General features: G+C 44.2%; 2 protein-coding genes across 5 annotated transcripts in view; one reads left to right on the forward strand and one right to left on the reverse strand.

Annotated features, from left to right (window-relative positions):
- The window catches only part of SEC14L5 (SEC14 like lipid binding 5), a 982,653-nt gene that overhangs the window by 814,767 nt on the left and 146,191 nt on the right, over positions 1 to 21,695 (reverse strand). The gene's annotated exons all lie outside the window — the stretch shown is intronic.
- Positions 4,390 to 20,327, forward strand: EEF2KMT (eukaryotic elongation factor 2 lysine methyltransferase). 3 transcript variants are annotated; one of them, XM_032770706.2, is made up of 9 exons: positions 5,785 to 5,859; positions 6,427 to 6,503; positions 10,296 to 10,358; positions 13,309 to 13,389; positions 13,646 to 13,747; positions 13,946 to 14,079; positions 16,029 to 16,336; positions 18,924 to 19,073; positions 19,770 to 20,327. In XM_032770706.2, exons 4-9 carry the CDS (start codon positions 13,330 to 13,332, stop codon positions 19,868 to 19,870), a joined length of 855 nt encoding a protein of 284 aa, XP_032626597.1. In that variant the 5' UTR covers positions 5,785 to 5,859; positions 6,427 to 6,503; positions 10,296 to 10,358; positions 13,309 to 13,329; the 3' UTR covers positions 19,871 to 20,327. The 3 variants fall into 3 exon arrangements, with proteins under 3 accessions (XP_032626596.1, XP_032626594.1, XP_032626597.1); XM_032770705.2 differs by lacking the exon at positions 6,427 to 6,503 and having other exon boundaries at positions 4,390 to 5,859; positions 18,924 to 19,030; XM_032770703.2 differs by lacking the exon at positions 6,427 to 6,503 and having other exon boundaries at positions 5,243 to 5,859.

The raw sequence follows: 21,695 nt of genomic DNA on the forward strand, positions 1-21,695 counted from the left end.
CCCGGCCCTGCAGAAACAAACTCTCCTTCCCCAGCACCGCCCTACCAAAACAGCTGTGGGTCAAAAAGGAAGGTTGGGGGAGGGGAGGTGATACTTGATTTTAAATCAGCCAGGGGCTCCCAGCTGAAAAGGTGGCTAGGAGTCCTCAGGGTCAAATTAAAGGGCCTGGGGCTCCGGCGGCTGGGGGAACCCGGAGCTTTGCGGGGCTGGGGCAGGGATTTAAAGGGTCCAAAGCTCCTGCTGCTGAGGGGAGCCCGAGCCCTTGAAATCCCAGCCCCAGCCCATCAGCTGGAGCCATGGTTGGGATTCAAAGGGCTCTGGCTGCCCTCAGTGGCAGGGAGCCCAGAGCCCTTTTAATCCCAGCCGCAGCTGGGAATCTCTGCGGGAAGCCCAGAGCTCTATGAATCCCGGCCGCGGCTGAGATTGAAACAGCCCTGGGCTCCCCGCAGCTGCAGGCAGCGCAGAGCCCTATGAATCCTGGCCGTGGCTGAGATTTAAAGAGCTCTGAGCTCCCCGCCGCTGCTGGCAGCCCAGAGCCCTATGAATCCTGGCCGCGGCTGAGATTTAAAGAGCCCAGAGCTCCCCGCCATTGCTGGCAGCCCAGAGCCCTATGAATCCTGGCCGTGGCTGAGATTTAAAGAGCCCTGAGCTCCCCGCCGCTGTGGGCAGCTCAGAGCCCTATGAATCCTAGCTGTGGCTGAGATTTAAAGACCTCTGGGCTCCCCGCCACTACTGGCAGCTCAGAGGCTTTTGAATCCTGGCCGCGGGCCACACAGTGAGCCTTCGCGGGCCGCATGTTCTGCAGGCCTGAGCTAGATACTTAAACTTGTTTAGGATGGACAGCCAAGCTGCTTATATGCAGGTTTCATAGTATTATTTGCTCTGTGGTAGTGCCTAGCAGCCTGTCACATACAGGGGCTTGTTGTACTAGGCGCTGTACAAATACAATAAAAAAGGATCCCTGCCCCCAAATAGCTTACAATCAAGTCAGAGAAGAGACAACTGGTGGAGACAGATGGGGGAGCACAAGTTAAAAATGAGACAATATTGGTCGACATGACAGGCAGCAGTCACAGCACACCAGCTGTCTGACCTTTGTGAAGTTTTTGTTTTAACAAGGGATTTAAAAAATAAAAAACTAAAAATAAAACACTAAACATTAATGAACTGAGCCTAACAGGCAAGGCAGGGGTGAGCAAACTATGGCCTGTGGGCCGCATCCAACCCATCAGACCTTTTAATCTGGCCCTTGAGCTCCCACCGAGGAACAGGGTTAGGAGCTTTCCCTGCTCTAGTCGGGGACTTGCCTTGCTCCGCTCTGTGTGTGCAGCAGCTCCACATGGCTCCCGGAAGCAGGGGCAGCTGGGGGTGCCACATGCTGCCCCCACCCCAAGCACTCGCTCTGCAGCTCCCATTGTCCAGGAACCACAGCCAATGGGAGCTGTGGGGCCGGTGCCTGAGGACAGGGTAGTGCATGTAGCAGCGTGGCCCCAGCTTCGTGTGGGAGCCAGAGGGAGGACAGGCTGCTGTTTCCAGGAGTCACTTCAAGTTAGCACTGCCTGAATCCTGCACCCCTGAGCCTCCCCCACCCCCCAACACCCTGCCCCAGCCCTGATCGCCCTCCAAACCATTTGATCCCAGTCCAGAGTACCCTCCTTCACCCCAAACCCCTCATCCCCAGCCCCACACCAGAGTCTGCACCCCCAGCCAGAGCCTTACCCTCTCATGCGCCCCAATTCCCTGCCCCAGCCAAGAGCCCTCTCCCGCCCTCTGACCCCTCCATCCCAGCCCAGAGTACCCTCCTGCACCCCAAACCCTGATCCCCAGCCCCACCCCAGAGTCTGCATCCCCAGCCGGAGCCCTCATCCCCTCGTGTGCCCCAATCCCCTGCCCCAGCCAACCCTCCATACAATTTCCCTACCAAGATGTGGCCCTCCAGCCAAAAAGTTAGCCCACATCTGTGTAGGTACTATTATCCAAACCTCATCCACCTTCCACTCTAAGTACAAGACATACTTTTTTGACCTTGCCTTTGCTAATAAAAACTATGAATGTGTAATCTCTTTTCAAAAATCCACTAACTAAACACTACACTAAACACACTATTTTCCCCCTGGGAAGAAGGTGAGAGATAGAATGGTCCACACATGAACAGATGTTAGTTATACTGCTTAATGTACTACTGGAAAACATTCAGATACTGCTGTGATGAGGGTGTTATAAGAATCTGAACAAAATAGAATCCTCATTTTACAGCTGAGAAAACAGAGGCATGGAGTGATTATGTGACTTGCCTGATGTCATATAGTAAGTCTCTGTCAGAGATAGGAAAGGTAATCAGGGCACTTGACGCACAGTCTTGTTCTTTGGTCACAAGACCACCCTTTCCCTGCATGTCTGCTTGAAATAACTCAGATGGAAAGGAAAACAAAAATGATGGAGAGGATTTATCAATGATCAAACTGTGAGTGTATTCTTCTGTATCTCCTTTTGCCACATTAGCTTTCATTTACTAGTTCAATATTCTTTTTCCTATGGCTACAGATCCACAATTTTTAATATTATTAAGGATATGGAAAATATAATTATTTCAGAGAAATAGTAGCTCAGAATAAGCATGAAATGTACATATCTAGGATGATTAAAAGAGCATTAGACTGATTACAGAACTCAGAAAGACAGCTTTTTGTTGATATGTATAAGAATGAAAAAAGGAAGGAAAGAGGAATAGAACTATTCAGTACCACAAAACAGTTCCATCCTATAAAATGTGAAAATGACTTAGGTTCTGATCCTGCAAACATTGAAGTACATACATAACTTTATGCACGGGAGTATTCCAATTGACTTCAACAAGACTATTCACATGAATAAATGTATGCACATGCTTAAGTGTTTGCAGGACTGGACTCTCAGGATAAAATGCTGTCAATTACAGATTCTTTTACAGTAACTAAGATAAAAGTTGTAGTTTGAACAATACAGAGACAAGCTGAGCATGGGATGTCATCTGTGAAAAATCCTGTTATCCTGAGGTTGATTCTACAGATGCAATTCTTTTTGGATCACTTGAAATTTTCCCCCCAAAGGATATGAGAAACTCCCAAAACTCCTGTCTCCTTTTATTTAAAAGCATGCTGAGGGTTGGAAATTCATCCCAACAAGCAATTCTGAGGTGATACATGACACAGGGCAATGCCTTGGAGCATGTATACAATACAGATAGCACTGCTCAGTATAAAAATACCATCCACCTTATTTGGGAATTGGCTATTGTATAGATGATCAGGGTTCAGCAAAGACCAAAGGGAAAAGACAGAACCAAGAAGGATGGAGTGAGCAAGAAAGAAAGAAAGAACATACTGATGGAGAGAAGCTTCATCCTGTTTGTTCCAATGTAGATTCTTGCACCTATTGATGCAAGAGCCTTCTCCTCTAGTCTCTTACCACCTGGAACAACTCCCTTTTTCTCTGTCTCACCAATTTCATCATTTTTCAAATACCATCTTTTTCCACTTCTTTCTCCCTTTTGATTTCATTCTCCTTCTGCTACTCTGAAGCTCTCTTACTGTATATAGCAATACGTAATTCTGTAAATATGTCATTTATATTATGGTTGAGCACTTATTTTTGCAAAACATATAAATAAATGTTTCAGCCGTGGTTGAATTTCCAACAGGAACAGTTTACATTTAGAGCAATAACATGCATTTGCAACCCAGACACCACAGCATCCTACTAAGCATACAAAGACAAGAAAACAAAACTGATCAGAAATTGATGTCACGGAATCAAACTGATCAGCCTATTTTCATTGACCAAGCTGAATGTACTAAAAAAAAGAAAAAGAAAGCATGAAAATTGAAAACTATGTTTTTAATTCTTTATTTAATCTACGTTCTTGTTTCAGTAATCCATGTTATTTTTAGTAACCCAGGGCGCTATTAATGATACTAATTACTACATTAATTTTGTACCTGAGTGTCTCTTGGTTAAGGCCTTACCCTTAAAAGTGCTTCACATGGACTCTTCTTAGGAGCAAAGGTCCCTCATGCAGAGCTCCTCGCTAGATCTGGGCCTGAAGTTATAGGGGCAACCACCCAATGAATCGCAGCCATGATTTAACCCTCAGCAACCTTTTCAGAATTTGATATGGAATATTACCATGGGGTACCATAATGGTTCATCTCCAAATTCATAGCAGAGTTCCTTTTTCTCAGATGCTTCTGCTGTGTTGCAGAATAATTAGACAGCCCTGAATTTAATGTTCTCCAATTTTTCTAGTAATTAATAAACCTCAAACCCTCTCTCTCATTAACTTGGGTTTGTCTCTCCTGACTTCAGGATAGGGCATGTCTTCATCACCATTTGAAAAGCACTGGGTAAATACATGGTGCAATAGAAATGTTTAATAATAATAATTTGTTTGGGGAGTAACAATGTAATGACCATGCCACAGTGAACAACTGAATCTTGAGATGATGTCATCTCATAACAGGCTGCTCAGTTGAGAGATGACAATGTAATGGGCAACATGAGGATATGGACACACGTACTAGTTTATGACATAGACCCCACCACACAGGGAAGTAGATCAGACAATGGGGACATCATGATGTTGGGAGTCCCATACACTCAGCTATGACAGATGCTGTTATGTGGAATCCAGATATCGCTCACTGTGTGGAGATATTATGATGCGGGGACATAAGCACTGGCCTGTGATGTAGATACCATGACATGGGATCCCAGAAACAGACAAAGTCGTGCAGGAATGCAGGCCACGATGTGTGACATGGGAACATGGGCGCTGTGCAACGAGGACACAGAGCCATGCAGGGATGCAGGTGCCAGACCATGGCCTGTGACATGGGAATACAGATGCCATGCCACAAGAAAACAGAGCCACGCAAGGATGGAGGCACCAGTCCATGACGCATGACATGGGAGCATGAGGACACAGAGCCAAGCAGGGATGCAGGTGCATGGGCGTCACATGTGACATGCAAACACAAGGCCACAGAGCCACGCAGGGATGCAGGCGCCACGTGTCACACATGGGAACATGAGGACAGAGCCACACAGGGATGCAGACGCCAAGCATCATGCGTGACATAGAAACACGAGGACAGAGCCATGCAGGGATGCACATGCCAGGCATCACACGTGACATGGGAACATGAGGAAAGAGTCATGAAGGGATGCAGGCACCAGGCGTCATGCATGACATAGAAACACGAGGACAGAGCCATGCAAGGTTGCAGACGCCAGGCATCACAGGTGACATGGGAACACGAGGACACAGAGCCACGCAGGGATGCAGGTGTCACATGTGACATGGGAACATGAGGACACAGAGCCACGCAGGGATGCAGGCGTCACACGTGACATGGGAACACAAGGACACAGAGCCACGCGGGGATGCAGGCATCACGCGTGACATGGGAACACCCACACCCTGCAATGAGGACACAGAGCCACGCTCCGGCCCGTGCCTTGCGGACACACCCAGGCCACAGGGATCTGTGACACTGGCCGCATCGTCCGCAACGCGGGGGGGAGAGAGGAGAAGAGGCGGGGCGGCGACTGGTGCCATCCCCACCTGGTCCGAGGCCTAGGCCGCAGCGGAGCCCGAGTCGCTCCCCGCCCCCTCAGGACGGGAGCGGAGAGTGGGGGTGTCTGCCCGGCAAGAGGCGATCACCCGAGGCCGGGGACGCGGCCTGCCTGAGGGGCCCGTGGGCCCCGGCTGGGCCGGGCTCGGGAGCTATGGATCCCGCGGCGGAGGAAGCCCGGCACCTGGGGCTCCGCTTCCAGCGAGGCTTCCTGGCCGGCAGGCGGCTCCGCGCCTTCCCCTGGGCGGTGAGTAGGAGCCGGGCTGTCCCGGGAGTAGATGGGGGGAGGCCGCTCGCCGCGGAGACCGGGGGCAGGGGCCGCGGGGCGGGGCTGGCCCCGAAAGGCTGCCTGGGTCCGGTCCACAGGAGGGGGCGGCAGCCAGGAGCCGCCGGGTGAGCTGCACCCCCTGGCTGGAAGTGGTGTCCCTCCCACACAGGGTTTAGGTGTTGGTTCAGTAGCTCTCAGCGCCCTCCCCCCACCCCATTGTTCCAGCGCCCTGTCTGGGGCTGTCCAGTCCTGGCCCTGGTGCCCCCAGCAACAGCCTCTGACTCCGCTTACTGAGTTCGCAGGTGAAGACTAATGCTGCAGCGAACACGGATAGTCAGGGCCCTGCCTGCAGGCTGGGCAAACACCTTAGCTCCCAGCTCTGCCAAGCCACCTCTTGCCCCTGCTGCCAGGGGCAGCTGGAAATGGGCTGCCCCCGACTGACCTGCTGCTCCCACCTGGTTAGTTGCTACTGTGGGGGAAAGAAAATTAAGCCATATAAAAATTATCATTTCAATCAGCAAAATAAGTTACTTTCGCTTACTGCAGATGGAGTGGGTGGGCTGTGATTTTGAGACCTGTCATCTTTGAAAAGTCATCCTGCTTTCAGAATCAGAAACAGTTCTGTGAGCAGGGGCACTGGAATGGCTTTTATAATGGGGCTCCTGAAAACCATTGAACAAAAGCCCTGTCGATGCATTCAGTTGCTATTATTACTGCATGTCACCGCTCCTAATTCCTGTGCTCTGTGGGGATGTTTTTTAGAGTTGGGAAATAGTCAGACAGACTTTTTTATTTTTTTTAAGGTGTGCTTGTGTCACTGGTCCCCACTGTTGTCCTAGCAGAGAGGAGGGATGGTTCAGGGATTAGGACACTACTCAGGAATTTGGGAGACCTGGGTTCAATTTCCTGCGCTGCCACAGACTGCGTGTGTGACCTTAGTCAAGTAATTGAGAGTCTCAGTGGTGATAGCACTGCCCTACCCCTTAGAGGTGTTATAAGCATAACTACATCTTTTTCTAGTAATTTATTGTTCTGAATGAGTTGATCATGAGACACTGCATGACTGTTATCAACATCAACAGCTTTTTTCTTCGCTCCAAACACTGTTGATCACACTGAACACTCATTTCATTGGACTGTTTGTGCCGGGAAAAAGCAGATCAAACGCTGCTCACTATAGAAGTATATCTTGAGCAAATGTTATATGGGTATTTAGAAAAAAAAGACTGATTCAATGAAAAACAGAAAGAACCTGAAAGAAGTGCCTGGCACACCCGGATGTCATAGAAAAACTAGAGCTGTACCAGTGAAACCAGGATATATGGTAACTGTGTTTTTGCAGCTTGCTTGGACAATCTGCCTATTCTTCCTCTATTCAGCTTTGCTTTCATAGCAGCTGAGGAATCTGTACCACAGGAAGGCCTGGGATTGTGGAATAGGATTCTTTTGTAGTTATAGTGAAGCAGCTCTGATTTCATTTCATAGAGGGCAGTCGCATGCACACACTAGCCAACTCAATAGCGCCATTTTACTTTTTTAAACTTAGAGAGAGAGAGAGTGTCCCCTCTTTGATCCTGTGGAGTTCTCTGTGGGCCTCTAAACAGTCAGATTTAAAATTTTTATTAAAGTTAATGTTAAAAAATTATATAGTACACAGGTTAAGAAAAGAGTGTCTGTACATCTGGGTATAGTGCTTAGATTATGCACAAATACAAAGTTTGTTTTAAAAGTCATAAGATACATATAGTGCATAATCAGCAATAACCCAGATATAGATGAATAAATTTAACAATACAGTTTAGATATTAGCATCCAAGTATTTGGGTACATCCCTCATGAAAAGTCTTACAGAGAGTTGATTGTGGAAAGCAAAATATATCAATGAGTGAAGATTGTCCCTCAGTAGTTGAGAATTTAAGGTAAGTTGTCCATTAGAAAATACAATCCATCAAGGAAGTATTTCAGTTATTTCCTGATTTCACTTCTCGTTGGCACTCCAGCTCATCTCTCCTGGTATTGCTGATGTCTGGTGATGTGTTCTATGTAGATGTTCCTTGATGGCTTCCAACACTATGAGTTGCCGCATCAGCCGAGCATAATGCTGACCAATTCCACATTCTCTCAACGCTCACTTGTTACTGGGGTCCCATCTGCCATGGGCTCCAATGATCAGCCTGAATCTGGTAACCCTGAGCTCTCAAGGTTTCGGCCAGAGGGGCGTATTTTACTACTGTGATAAAGAACCATCTACACCAGAAGTACCTACTTAGACAGACAGCTACTAAATTGCATTACACAACATTCTTCATTCTCTAAACTTCTTTTGTATGTGAGAGAGTACTGGCAAAATAAACTTCTGTTTTTGATTGGCTCAGTTTTAATAAATCACTTAGAGTTACATGTTTAAACTTACGGCCTGAATGTTTGTGAATTTAGCCTAATTTCAATGGTTGGTCCTTTTAGTATAGCTATTTTGGAATTCTTCACATGTATATTTTCAACCTGTTTGAACGCTGACAGAAACGTGCAAACCACTCCTTTTCAGCACTGATTGAGTCAATATTACAAACAACCAAATGTTTCTAACTTTAAGATGATTCAGTAATATTCAGAGACTCGTTATCAGGTGTCATTCATGGCTCACCCATTATAGTTTTCATGAAATCTAAGCCAAATTGTTGACCCGAGTTTTTTTCATTTAATAGTTCCCGATATCAGTGGCTAAAGCACAACAGCCAGATAGATTCAGAATAGTCATGTTTGTTGTAGGCACTAATACACTATTTTAGTGAACAATTTATTCACTTTCCATGATTATTCACCAGACCAACAAAACACTCAGAAAGTTAAGTAGTAGGCAATTTCTAGGGAAAATGATATATAAATGTAGCCTTCACCTTTGAATGGTGTGGACACAATTTGATCTGAAATATGCTGACAATTAACTTTGCAGAGTCACTTACTGGGAATAGTAATAATTCCAGATATATCTGACAGTAAATATGCATCTGAAATTTGACTCAGGTCTCAACATTAACTATCAGGTACACAATCTAGAATATCCCCATATTTACAGATATTTAAAGTTTCTCTAGTACACAGCAGAATTCAGAAGATATGGGCCTCATCACCGTTGACTAGTCTGATCTGTCAGAAAGTATGCAAGAAATATTAAACTAAAGATTGTTGACTGCAGTGATTCTGCAACAAAATCCCTCAATTTACAAGCTAATTCCTTAGATAACGCTCATTTGGAGGATTTTTTTCTTTCCTAAAATGGCTGTGCTTCATGGTCTAATTCATTTAGTTCATAGCATCTGGTACTAGAGCAAAGGTAATTTCAGAAAATCAGTTCACGATAGAATATTTGCAGTATGTTCAGAATGGTGCGTTGGCAGCTCCTGTTACGAGTTTATTAGTGTAGAATAAAGAATGCCTGAGTTTAGCAGATAGTGGGTGTCACTAATCATTCCTCTTGAAACGTCTGTGTTTCAATTGCAATGTGCTGTAGTGTCACTTTTCAGACATCAGCCTCTATATACATTGACCCTTTTGCAATAATGTAAGGTTTTTCTCAGAACACTTTCCCTGTAGGAGGATTTGCAGTTTACAGACAGCAGTGTTTTGAAACAATTCAGGACATCTGTTTACTTCACTATCTAGTGAGTTTTACTACTGTTGAGTTCACCATGAATACGTTCCTCTGTGAACCATTTTCTCAGCATTTCAGCCACTAATGAAGGGCCAAATCCCCACTTGCCTTATTTTCACAAATAGTCCCATGGACGTCAGTGGAACTAGTCATCTGAGTAAGGTGAGCAGCTTTGGCTAGAAATGGATCAATGAAAAAAGGGTGAAGAAATATAACTGACCACTGAGGTTATATAGAAACAGCACTCTTGGTTACAAGACTTCTGTTCAAGACAATGAATGCAATAAATCTATGTGGGGGATTTAATATCTAGCAACAGGCAGATTTTGTTCATACTCCAATGCCAAGATTTCCAGTGTCTGGGGAGCTATTCAGCTCTCCTCTTGGAGAAGGGAAGATTTAGTATTTCTCACCTCATTGGGGTGGGGGCTTTGTACATTAATGAGGGAGGGTTGACTGATTAGTCATCTGGTCTTCACTTTTGTCTTGTAGTACTTTCCTCATTCAGTTAATAATAATTATTATGTATTTGTATCGCAGTAGCAGCTACATACATTATAGATTATGTTCATATTGTGGTTTACAAAAGGCTCTATACTACTACTTTATTTCCTACCATCTGGGTGTGATATTTTTTTTTTTAATCATGAAGCATTTAATATACTCTGTTAAAGGAGTTTTCACCAGTTTGTGCTGTTCAAACGTGGTAATGGAATAGCATCCTGGAATATTTCTCAACATTTTTTCCCCTCCTTTTGTGTAGGAACTTGAAAAAAAATTAAAGGGTTCATCAGATGCCTTGCTACTGCTGGATATTTTACAGAAGGTAAAACATGTTATTTTAATATAATCAGATTTCAATACATATCACAGAGCAGACTAGAACTATTCTAAAGATATGATGCCACCTAGTGTAATGAAAACCATTGCATCGTACTCTTTTAAAACTCTATTTAAAAAACAGTTAAGGAAGTCAGATCTAATATTAATCTCCATGTATGCCCAATAGAATAGCAGGTTTCCTTTTATTCATGTTATGTAACTATCCTTCATAGACACGGGAGCTGGAACACAAGAAAGGCATGTTTTTATTTACTTGGAAATTTTAGAAATGGTCAGACATTGTAATGTTCATGCAGAGTGTCAGGAACTGAGTTTCCTGATTAATTCATAGAGGCAATACATTAAGGGGGGTAGCAGTATAAACATCCCAGAATACTCCACTGCTGTGCTTTTACCTTGACATGCGGGGCCATCTCTAAGGGTGAGAATGTTAATTCACTCTCCATTCCCATTCAGTCCTTTGCTGCATCTGAGGCTACAGTAAGAATGCCAGTTAGTACCAATTTAGGGGGGTGGGTTGGGTTGTGATATGAATTCTGTTCAGTAGGTTTTGGGCTGAGACCATTTTCTCCTTTCCCATGAGTAGGGCCCTACTAAATTCTGGGTCCATTTTGGTCAATTTCACAATCATAGGATTTTAAAAATCGTAAATTTCATGATTTCAGCTACTTAAATCTGAAATTTCACGGTGTTGTAATTGTAGGGGTCTTGACCCAGAAAGGAGTTGTGGGTGGGTTGCAAAGTTATTGTGGGGAGGGGGGGGGTTGCGGTACTGCTACCCTTATTTCTGTACTGCTTCTGGTGGTGGCACTGCCTGCAGAGCTGGGCAGCTGGAGAGCGGCAGCTGCTGGCTGGGAGCCAGGCTCTGAAGGCAGAACCTCCACCAGCAGCAGCGCAGAAGAAAGGATTAGGGATGTAAATAGCATTTAAAAAAATAACCATTTAAACTATTAAAATTGTATCAGCTAAACATTTAATCGTTAACGAGTTCACAACATAGTTGCAGGAACTAGGGGATGAGTGGCTGCTGCAGTACCCAGGGTCCCAGCTGCTGGCCCTGCAGCCGAGAGTCAGCCCCCCTGGGGTCCCAGGGCTCTAGCCCTGCACTCGCCCCCAACTGTGGCCCCAGCCTCGGCCCTCTTACTGTTTATTGAATACATTATTGGTAAGACTGATGCTTATTGGTTAATCGGGTAACATTTTACATCCCTAGTAAAGATGGCATGGTATGGTATTGGCATCCTTACTTCTGTGCTGCTGCTGGCAGGGTGCTGCCTTCAGAGCTGGGCACCTGGCCAACAGCCGCCGCTCTCTGGCCGCCCTGCTCTGAAAGCATCACAGAAGGGTAGCAATACCACAACCCCCCTAAACTAACCTTGGGACCCCCTCCCCCTGCAATTCCCTTTTGGGTCAGGACCCCCAATTTGAGAAACACTGGTCTCCCCCCGTGAAATCTGTATTGTATAGGGTAAAAGCACACAAAAGACCAGATTTCACGGGGGGAGACCAGATTTCATGGTCCATGATGTGTTTTACATGGCTGTGAATTTGGTAGGGTCTTACCCATGAGTGATAAACACTTGTAATGTCTTCTAGCTCTGGCTGGGTCTGAACTGGCATCCTGGAAGTGAAAGGCTGGTCATCTCTCTCCCAAATCTGTGAGATTGCTAGTCTCCCACAGTCTCCTTGTAATTTAAGTTGGAATATACAAAAAGGCAATAATTCCTTTCAGTGGCCTTGTGTCCTCTGATCAGTTGCATTAAAACATAGTTACAACTCTGTCTTATTTTTTTAAATATCAAGTATTGGGCTTTTAGAGCTGGTGGAAAGTTTTCAGTACAAAAAACCATGAAAAAGCTCAAACTTCAATTTTTCTAACTGGTCTGTTTGTGACATATATTGTCTATTGACTGATAATGTGTCTTTGTGTATATGGAAATAGGGTACTGCACCCTCACATGTGGTACAAATATTGGGAAAACAAAGCTATTCCCATTTCCTGTCTATCGCATGTGATTGCAGTTCATTCCCTACTTGCTTCATAAAGGATTGTAGAATATCAAGTACTTCTCCACAGTCTTTAGTATCAAATTCTTGTCATATTGTCACAGTGAACACCATCTTCTGTACAAAAGTGTGTTCCCAACTCTGGAGCACAGTGGGCCTCAAGTCCCATGTATTGATCACCTTCCACATGTGGAACCCCTGACTGAGATGCCCACAGGTAGGGAGACCATCACTTTGGAATCAGGGTCCATCACGCCTAGCCAAGTGCAGAATTCAGCCTTGTATAAAGGGAACTGTAACTATTAAGAGTAAATTAAGGGACCTAATTCACCATAACATGGTTGTTGGGGCTAACTGAAGACCTGAAGTGACCTAACTTGCCAACTTTTCATTTGCTGGAGGACCAATGTGACTTACACTTTCTCAGTGAACATTGCCTTGATTCAAAACAAAGGGTAGACGTGTAGGGAGAGTCTCTTTTCTGAGTCAAGCGTGGAGCTGGAGTGAATATGTGTACACAAGCTGGGAATGGCTCCCAGCTCCAAGTGTGGATGGAACTGTCCTGTTTATTGATTATTTAGGGGGATGGAGCATGGAAGAAAAATGAGAGGAAAGAGCCACTCAGACTCATTTTCCTTTCAGTTTTACTGTTTATTTTTGAGGGGCAAAGTTGAGGATGTGTGACTTCCTCACATCTGTGACCGGCCGGGGGTACCAGAATTCACTGCAGGAATGTGCACAGAATTTGATTTTCCAGCTGAGTATCAAATAGCTTAGCTGCAAATTGAAATCACCCAGCATTCCCAAGGTACAAAGTGAACCAAGCAAATTGGTAGCTATCTGTTCCTCCTCTGTTCCTTCAGTGCCTCTAATAAAATCCTCACCTGGTAGCTGGTTGGTCTGCAGGTGTTGTTTTATCATTTCAGACTATTCATCACCCCTTGTGCATGAAATATCCCCCTTCCGTGAAGTACAGAAGATGCTTCATATCTGAACTCATTAAAAAGGTAGTGCTGGGATTACATATTGCTTGGCGCTCTTTTTCCATTAGACCTATTATTAAAAGTAACTTGAAAATCTGTTTTTCGCAGTATTGACCCAGGCTCGGCTGATCATGTATTATAACAAAAATTAGCATTAAATGCATATGTTGCGGTTAAAAAAGGAATAAATGATATTTGACTATATGTTTATTGCCTGTGTTCTGTTAATAATGTCTGGAGATCTGAAGTTCTTCGCTGATCTCTCTTCTCTTTCCCACAGCATGAGTCCATAGCAACTGAACCCCTGGATGAATTGTATGATGTACTAGCAGAGATTTTAAATAAAGAAGAATCTACCAACTGTTATAAGAGCTACTTACTGGTAAAAGCTAATATCATCTGCATTGTTATATGTCCATTTTTATAATTTAAACTGAACCATAATTGGTTTAAAAATAAAACCCAGAAACCCCAAGTGTAAAATACTTCTTACCTTCTCCCAGATGCTAATGTTGATTTAAAATTGTGAAATGTAGTGCCTGTGCTGATGCATCTTTCTTTCCCTGTGTATATATTCTAGCCCACAGGGGACTCTGTTACACTTTCTGAGACGGTGGCAATAATCTCACAGGGAACCACAGGACTGGTTACGTGGGATGCTGCTCTTTATCTTGTTGAATGGGCAATAGAGAATTCTGCCATTTTCAGTAACAGGTAATGGAGCTCTAGTTACATGAAATCACAGCTAGAAAACTGGGGACCAGAGTTAACTTAAACGTTTTCATATTATAAATGAGTTACATGACTGTAGTTTGACATTATACTGTATATGCCCTTAATATAACTAAGAACTGTAACAATGCCTATTTTTAAAATCTTAGACAAAAACTCCAACTAAGATATCCATAACCCTCAAGGGAGAGGGAGGAGTATTAATTTATCTTGCCCAAAACACTTTTAAATCATCACGTAATAAGGAAATCATAAAATACTTCTGTCAACTCATCTGAGGATCTCAGAGTACTTCACAGACAATGCGTTAAATCTCACATCACCCTTGGGAGGGGGTGAATACATAATTTTCCCAGTTTTGCTGATTGTTAAGCTGAGGCACAAAGAGGTTAACTGAGTTGTTCTTGGCAGTGCAGGGATAGAACCCAGGAGTCCTGGTTCAGTCACTAGATCACACTCATCTGTTGTTTTAGGAGTTCACCTCTGTTGTTGGAATGAACCATTGATGGGCTAACTATGAGGTGGGCAAACTTTTTGGCCTGAGGGCTACATCAGGGTTGCAAAACTGTATGGAGGGCTGGATAGAGAAGGCTGTGCCTCCCCAAACAGCCTGGCCTCGGCCTCCTATCTGCCTCCGCCCACTTCCCGCCCCGACTGTCCCCCGCAGGACCTCCAACCCATCCAACCCCCCCGCTCCTTGTCCCTTGACTACCCCCTCCCGGGACCCGACCCCCCTATCCAACTCCTCCCCCCTGCTCCCTGACTGCCCCAACCCCATCCACCGCCACCCCCTAACCGACCCCCCCAGAGAACCTCCTCCCCATCCAATCACCCCCTGTCTCCTGACTGCCCCCAGGGACCCTCTGCCCCTTATCCAACCCCCGTGCTCCCCATCCCCTTACCATGCCGCTCAGAGCAGCAGGACTACTTGCGGGCCATAGTTTGCCCACCTCTGGGCTAACTGCTGCCCTTTCTGTCACTGCTCGGTCACAGTTGAACTTTACTCTTAGGCCTGGTCTACACTGGGTGGGGGTCGATCTAAGTTACGCAGCTTCAGCTACCTGAACAACATAGCTGAAGCCGACATACTTAGATCTACTTACCACAGTGTCTTCACTGTGGTAAGTCGATGGCTGACACTCCCCCGTGGACTCCGCTTGCGCCTCTTGCCTTGGCGGTCGATTTATCGTGTCTAGACTAGACACGATAAATCGACCCCAGCTGGATTGATCGCTGCCTGTCGATCCAGCCAGTAATGTAGACAAGCCCTAAGAAGATTTAGGGACTATCTGATGGAAGAATTTTCTATCTCTATTGGTAAGTGAAACAGGAGCCAACACCCCATCAGATTATATTCAGCCTGTAGTGTTACTAGGCTTCATCCTGACATTTCTTTATCCTTCTACCCCAAACTCTTTTTGTAAGGAAGACAACAGTTGTTTAGGGCAGTCGAAGGAGGTATAACTAGGAGGATAATATATAATTTAAAAAAAATAACATTTTAGTCTGGATTAGGGTGACCAGATGTCCCAATTTTATAGGGACAGTCCCGATTTGAGGGTATTTTTCTTATATAGGCTCCTATTACCCCTCACCTCCATCCAGTTTTTCACATTTGCTATCTGGTCACCCTCGTCTGGATATGTGCATAATATAGCACAGGGAACCGTCCTGTACTGGTCCCCAGGAGATGTTAATTTTATTCATATTTTCACTCTCTAATTGCTATTGCTATAATTGAATCCTAATTATTTTTCATTCCTGGTACTTATTTGAAGCAAAGACTGGAATTTGGATAGTTAATTCAAGAATCACTGAAATCATTTACAGCTAGTTTTGCTCTTAGTTGCATACACTTCTATTGGTTTTGATTCCGTAACTGAATCTTGTTTAGATCCATTGTGTATTTATTTTAATCCATTAACCTTCAGGACCATCTTGGAATTAGGAAGTGGGATTGGCCTCACAGGAATTGCAATCTGTAAAACCTGTAATCCCAAGGCATATGTATTTAGTGACTACCATCACTGTGTTCTTGAGCAACTGAGAGAAAATATCCATTTAAATGGCTTTGTTCTGGAGTCTGAAACTGGGAATCACACCAAAATGCAATCCCAAAACCAGAGGACAGAAGTGATGGATTTACAAGGACCAAAAATAACAGTTGCAGAACTTGATTGGCATTGTGTTACAAAGGAACAACTTTCAGAGCTTCAAGTTGATGTTGTCATTGCAGCAGGTACAGTACATTTCTGATCGCATCTCTCTGTCATCTCCTAACACAAATGCTGAAATAATAATAGAAATGCAAAAATAATAACTATTGAACTTTATTCAGTTAAGATAACTGGTCAGCCAACTACAAAGTCTGAAATGTGAGGGATGTAATTCTGCCTCATTTTACCATCCTGTCTTCATCTCAATATTCAACAGTTGTTTACTCATCCTTGAAAAGCAATTCATTTCTCTTTTGTCACTTCTTCCATTTTAAAATTGGAGGTAAAGGCCACATTTCCAGAGCACTGCTGCCTGGCATTCTCAGCCAGGATAGTGCATATTAAAGAAATTTTACTTTTACAGCACTTGCTCATCTGATAATGTTAAGGAGTTTATTAGTAAATGTACTACTAAGTCTGACTATACTAGAGGCTTGTCTAGACCAAGTGTGTGGCAAGCAGGGGGTAAATTTACATTGTACACTTATTGTCTGTGTCCCTGCTACCATAAACTAAAAGTTCCCAAATGAGCCTTGATGTACCCCAGTTTCAAAGTCAAACACAGTGAACTACAGAATGTTTCATGTGTGGTAGCAGAGTCCACATGGATAGAGGGCAGCACACTCTGTGCAAATGTAGACTCACACCTCACCTTGCCACACACCAACTGTTCTTCCCGACGAGCTCCAGAACTGCACAGATGTAGCTGAAGGCAGAATTTTAGCCCATTTTTGGGAGTGTGAACTAATCAAGCTGCTCAAGAGTTCAGGTGAGGTGCTCAGAGTGTGTGAGGACAAATGCAATGTATCCCATGTAGACCATTAGTTATAAGATGATGATTATTCCATAAAATGAATGATCATAGATATCTAATCCATTACACAGGGCTCTGAAAACAGACTAACTTGAGCTCATAAAAACAAGGAAATTCAACATTTATCATAAAATGTTATCCCGAGTATTTCTAGATAGCGCAGTTCATATTTTTATTAGATTAAATCAAGAGTGACTGATCTGTTTGACCACTAGCCCATACATAGGTCTTGGTTTTTGTGTGCCCTAGTTGTACATCACAGGGATTACACTGAAATGACCAACTCCTGAACATCAGGGTTCATAAGGGAAAGCCCAAGAGAGAATTGCAGAATCAGAATGTTATTTTGTGAGACTGACACTTGTGATACTTCAAGGGGCAGTTTTTACATTGTTTCATCAAGGTTTCCACCCTTGGAAATTATTCCAGAGTCAACCTACTGTAATTTAACTCCAGGCCTTTGCAATGAGGTGTTGCAATGTGAGCTTCTTTCAATTCACTTGCAACCTGACAAGGCCAGATCTGTAAAGGACTCCACACGTTCAGACCTTTTTTCCACCTTCACCAGCACTCTGCATGGTAGTAAGGGTTATACATAAAGATCCGTTTGCAGGATCAGGACCTAATTTTCTTTTTACTTATTTGTGCACCAGCTTCACTGAAAGACAATTCAGTAAAGTGGAGAGGTCTGTTTAAAAAACACTTCTTAAAAATCCTTTGCTACTCTGAAACCTTTGATAGTTGGAATCTGGAGCGAACCTCTTCACCCACCAGCATTAAAGCAATCTTTAAAACAGATTGTGACAGTTCATCCTTACCAGCACTCCCTTTCGCCTCAGGTACGCACCCTTGCAGGCCCCATCAGCCACATTAGCAGTTCTTTCAACCCAAATGCCATCCCAGTCAGGGCTCTTTTATCGGTTCAGAGGGTTATCACCTCACTCCACCCATATGTCAACAGAAAGTCCATGAGGAATAACATGAAACAGCCTCATATGATTTTTTTTTCCACTCGTTTGTCTCAGCCTTTCTGCAGACTTGTACTATTCTTCTCCCTGAAGCAAGGACGCTAGTTCTTTGATAGGCCCAGGGCCTTTGCTTCCTGGCATCTTCTTATCAAAATAAACCTTTAATAGTCTTTGCCATCAAACATGAACTCCTAAAAGCTCAGCCTTGCCCGAACCCTTGCTCCAGGCAGGTCTCTCTCTAGTGCCAAGGAGAACCCAGCCCTTCTTGTTTTATATTATCTTCTCAGGCCAGGTCTACACTACAGACCTTGGTCAGTATAACTACGTCGCTCTAGGGTGTGGAAAATCCACACTCCTGAGCAATGTAGTTATACCAACCTACTCCCCCCTGCAGACAACACTATGTCAACAGGAAAGCTTCTACCAGCGACATACTACTGCCTTTCGAGAAGGTGGATTAACTACACTGACCGGAGAAGCATAGTTAACATAGTTAATGGGAGCAGCTGAAGAGCTACAGCGGTGCAGCTGCACCAATTCAACGTTTTAAGTTTAGGCCTGCCCTCAGTCTCCAGCCCAGCTAGGTGTAATAAATCACTAATCAGTCACAGGTACATTCCCTCTGGTCTATGTGGGCTCCCCTGAGGAGCTGGTCCCTAGTCATAGGGGCTGGTCCTGGTTCCCTGTTTAAAGGGCCATGTTCCCATAACACAGGTCAAATTCTCATCTTAAATTACTCAACAGAGCCTCTATTTAATCCTTTTACTTTGTATTTTTAGTCTGCTTTTTGTTTGTTTATAAATATGAAACTCTCTCCTTTTTATGTAGATGTGGTGTATGATCCCCAGATAACTTTATCCCTTATCGGTGTCCTGCAGCAACTTTCCACTTCCGAAACCACTGGAAACCCACCTGAGATCTACATTGCCTTCACGGTTCGTAATCCAGACACCTATCATCTCTTCCAAACTGAACTTGGTAAGAGTCGTGCTGAGTATATGCCATGATAGGTTTGGCCTTCTTCCCAGTTATTTAATCTTGTTACAGCACTGAAGACAGCAGTCTTTGATGGTGGGCATTGTTTGAAGTTAAGGTTCCAATATACCAGCTGAAGCCTGTGGGGTCTGAATAGAAGCAACAGTCTGCCCCCAAAGAGCTGATTTCAGGAATGGGGGCCTCTTTTTACTGTGTCCTAGTGAGACTAATATTTGCTACATTATCGCCTCAGAATGAATTGCAAGCTTAGTGACCGCTAGCCAAACAGATAATGAGGGTTAATAATAACAGTAAATAATCATCTGTGCTCTAATGTTGGACAGGCAACATTCCAGCTGAAGCCAAAAACTGAGGCTTTGACCTCAATAGTTATTTAAATATAGACAGGGTCAGATACAATTAAATTGGGGGGAAGAGGGTGTCAAAATCTAGACTTCTACAGAATACAAGCTGGACATATGGTCCTTCAGAAGTGGGTAATTAATAAAATGATGCTGAATATACGGCATAAGTATATAATAGAAATCTCTTAAAAATACTTACCCTGAATATTTGTGTGTCTTGCTTTCACAGCCTATTAGTGATCCATTATTACAAAATTTGGCGTACTGCAGTCTGTATGTTTTGTATTTTACTAAGCAGAACTGTGATTGTTTTTATTTCTGTTTCTATCTCCAGGTAAAGTTGGGATTGGCTGGCAGGTTGTTCCTACTCACACGAAGAACCTTTTCCTATATGACCTGCAGTCAGACATAATTCTTCTAAAATTACTTGCGTAGACTTTGTAAATCCAATATTACTAATAGACATTTTGACAGACTAAGCATAAGATCTATCATGATCGTGACAGTGACCTTGAATTCTGGACACATACTTGAGTGGCAGACTTAGAAAGCAAGGTTAAGGTCTGTACTTTGTCAATGTGTTTTAGGCCCCAATGCTGCAACTGATAGTGGGTGGGTGGACAGCCCCACCTGTGTGCTGCCCTTCTGCCTCCAGTGTGGTTCCTTGGGAGTCCATAGGTTGTCACTTGCAGGATTGGGGCCCCATTCAGACTAAGATTTTATTCTTCCAGAAGGCACAAGGAAGAAAACTGTAGAGTTTCTATGGCATTGTGATATGCACACATTGGAAATAAGTTTTGTGAGACCAAAATAATGAATTTCTCCTCCCGGCATGGTGAAATAGAGCAATGAACAATTTCAGTTTTTATATTAAAGAATTATTTATATTTGCTGTTGTTTTTGAGCCATGATCTGTTCATTCAGACTCTCTGCAGTGCTTGTCATCCTGTCACAACTTGAATAATAGAATAGCTACAATAAATGCATGGCTGTTCATACAGTGCCATAGATTTGCCTGTGTTTGAAATATAAAGCAGGGGTTCAGATTCTGATGGAAATCAGAACTACCTCCTATTTTATACTGGTGTACATGTGATCAGAATCTAGCCCTGGGGATCAGTCCTGTGAGGCATGGTGTCCTCTTGGGAAATACTGAGCAGCATCAACTCTCACTGAAGTTGATGAGTTTTAGGCTGTTCCGCACCTTGGAGCTTCAAGCTGTATATTAAACATAACACACCTGATGAGTCAAACAAACAGCAGGGGATGGGGGAAAGAGAAGGGCAGGGTTTGAACAGAGTCAGAGCCATTTGTTTTGGTGTAGGTGTGTCTTATTGGTTCCAGTTGGGGGTGGGAAGGAAGGTTAGAGCAGGGTGGGAATGGAGTGAGCCTTGGCTATAGAAGGCCAACTGGAAGCAGGAGTTCCAAACAGAGGCTATGCAGGAGAGTGAGGACATTCAGCCCATGAGAAGATGGAGGCTGTGCCAAACGTGGGAGGACAGGGGGCAGGTAGGCCTGTCTTTGGAAGTATCTAATTTTAAAAATCTATGTTAGATACAGACAATAAGATGATCCCATTTCTTTTGCACCATACCAGAAGATGGACAGATAGAGTACACAATGACCCACTCCTGCTAATGGGAACTGGGTCAAAAGAATATATTTTCAGCGGGAAACACTTAAACACATACAAAATTTAAGTGCCAACAATATATTTCCCTCCACTACCCAGCCTCCCAAACCTGCTGCTCCTGGGGAGAAAAGACAGACCCTTCAGTGTTCCCTAAAGATCAGTAAACATGGGCTACATAGGACTCAGGGGAAGGAGCAAATTCCAAAAGCAACAGCCCCTCCTGGAGAATGCCCTCCAGCAGCATTTAGAGGGTCCATTCAGGATCAAGACCCCATTGTGTTAGGTGCTGTACAAAATTTTACAGCAACAGATTTAAAAATCGATTCAGCCTTTGTATCCCTTCCTGGACCAGGGTTGGGAGCGGGGGGGGGGCCCCTCTGGGAGGGAGTTTGGGTGCGGAGGGGGGCGGGGGGGGGGGGGGGGTCAGCAATCCCTCTGCTGTCACAGATGCCATCACAAATATGGGATAAAGAATGAAGCACCTTTCCCCAGCAGCAGGTTTAACACATGCCTTCTCCCACTATCATGGAAACCAAAACCCTCAACAAGGGATTCAGCAGATAGCATTTCAGTTCCATTTTAAATATTTACTGTCCTGAGAAATGGTTACAGTGACTGCACCTCATG

Source organism: Chelonoidis abingdonii, chromosome 9 (genome assembly GCF_003597395.2).
Source record: "Chelonoidis abingdonii isolate Lonesome George chromosome 9, CheloAbing_2.0, whole genome shotgun sequence".
In the NCBI taxonomy this organism is placed as follows: Eukaryota; Metazoa; Chordata; order Testudines; family Testudinidae; genus Chelonoidis; species Chelonoidis abingdonii.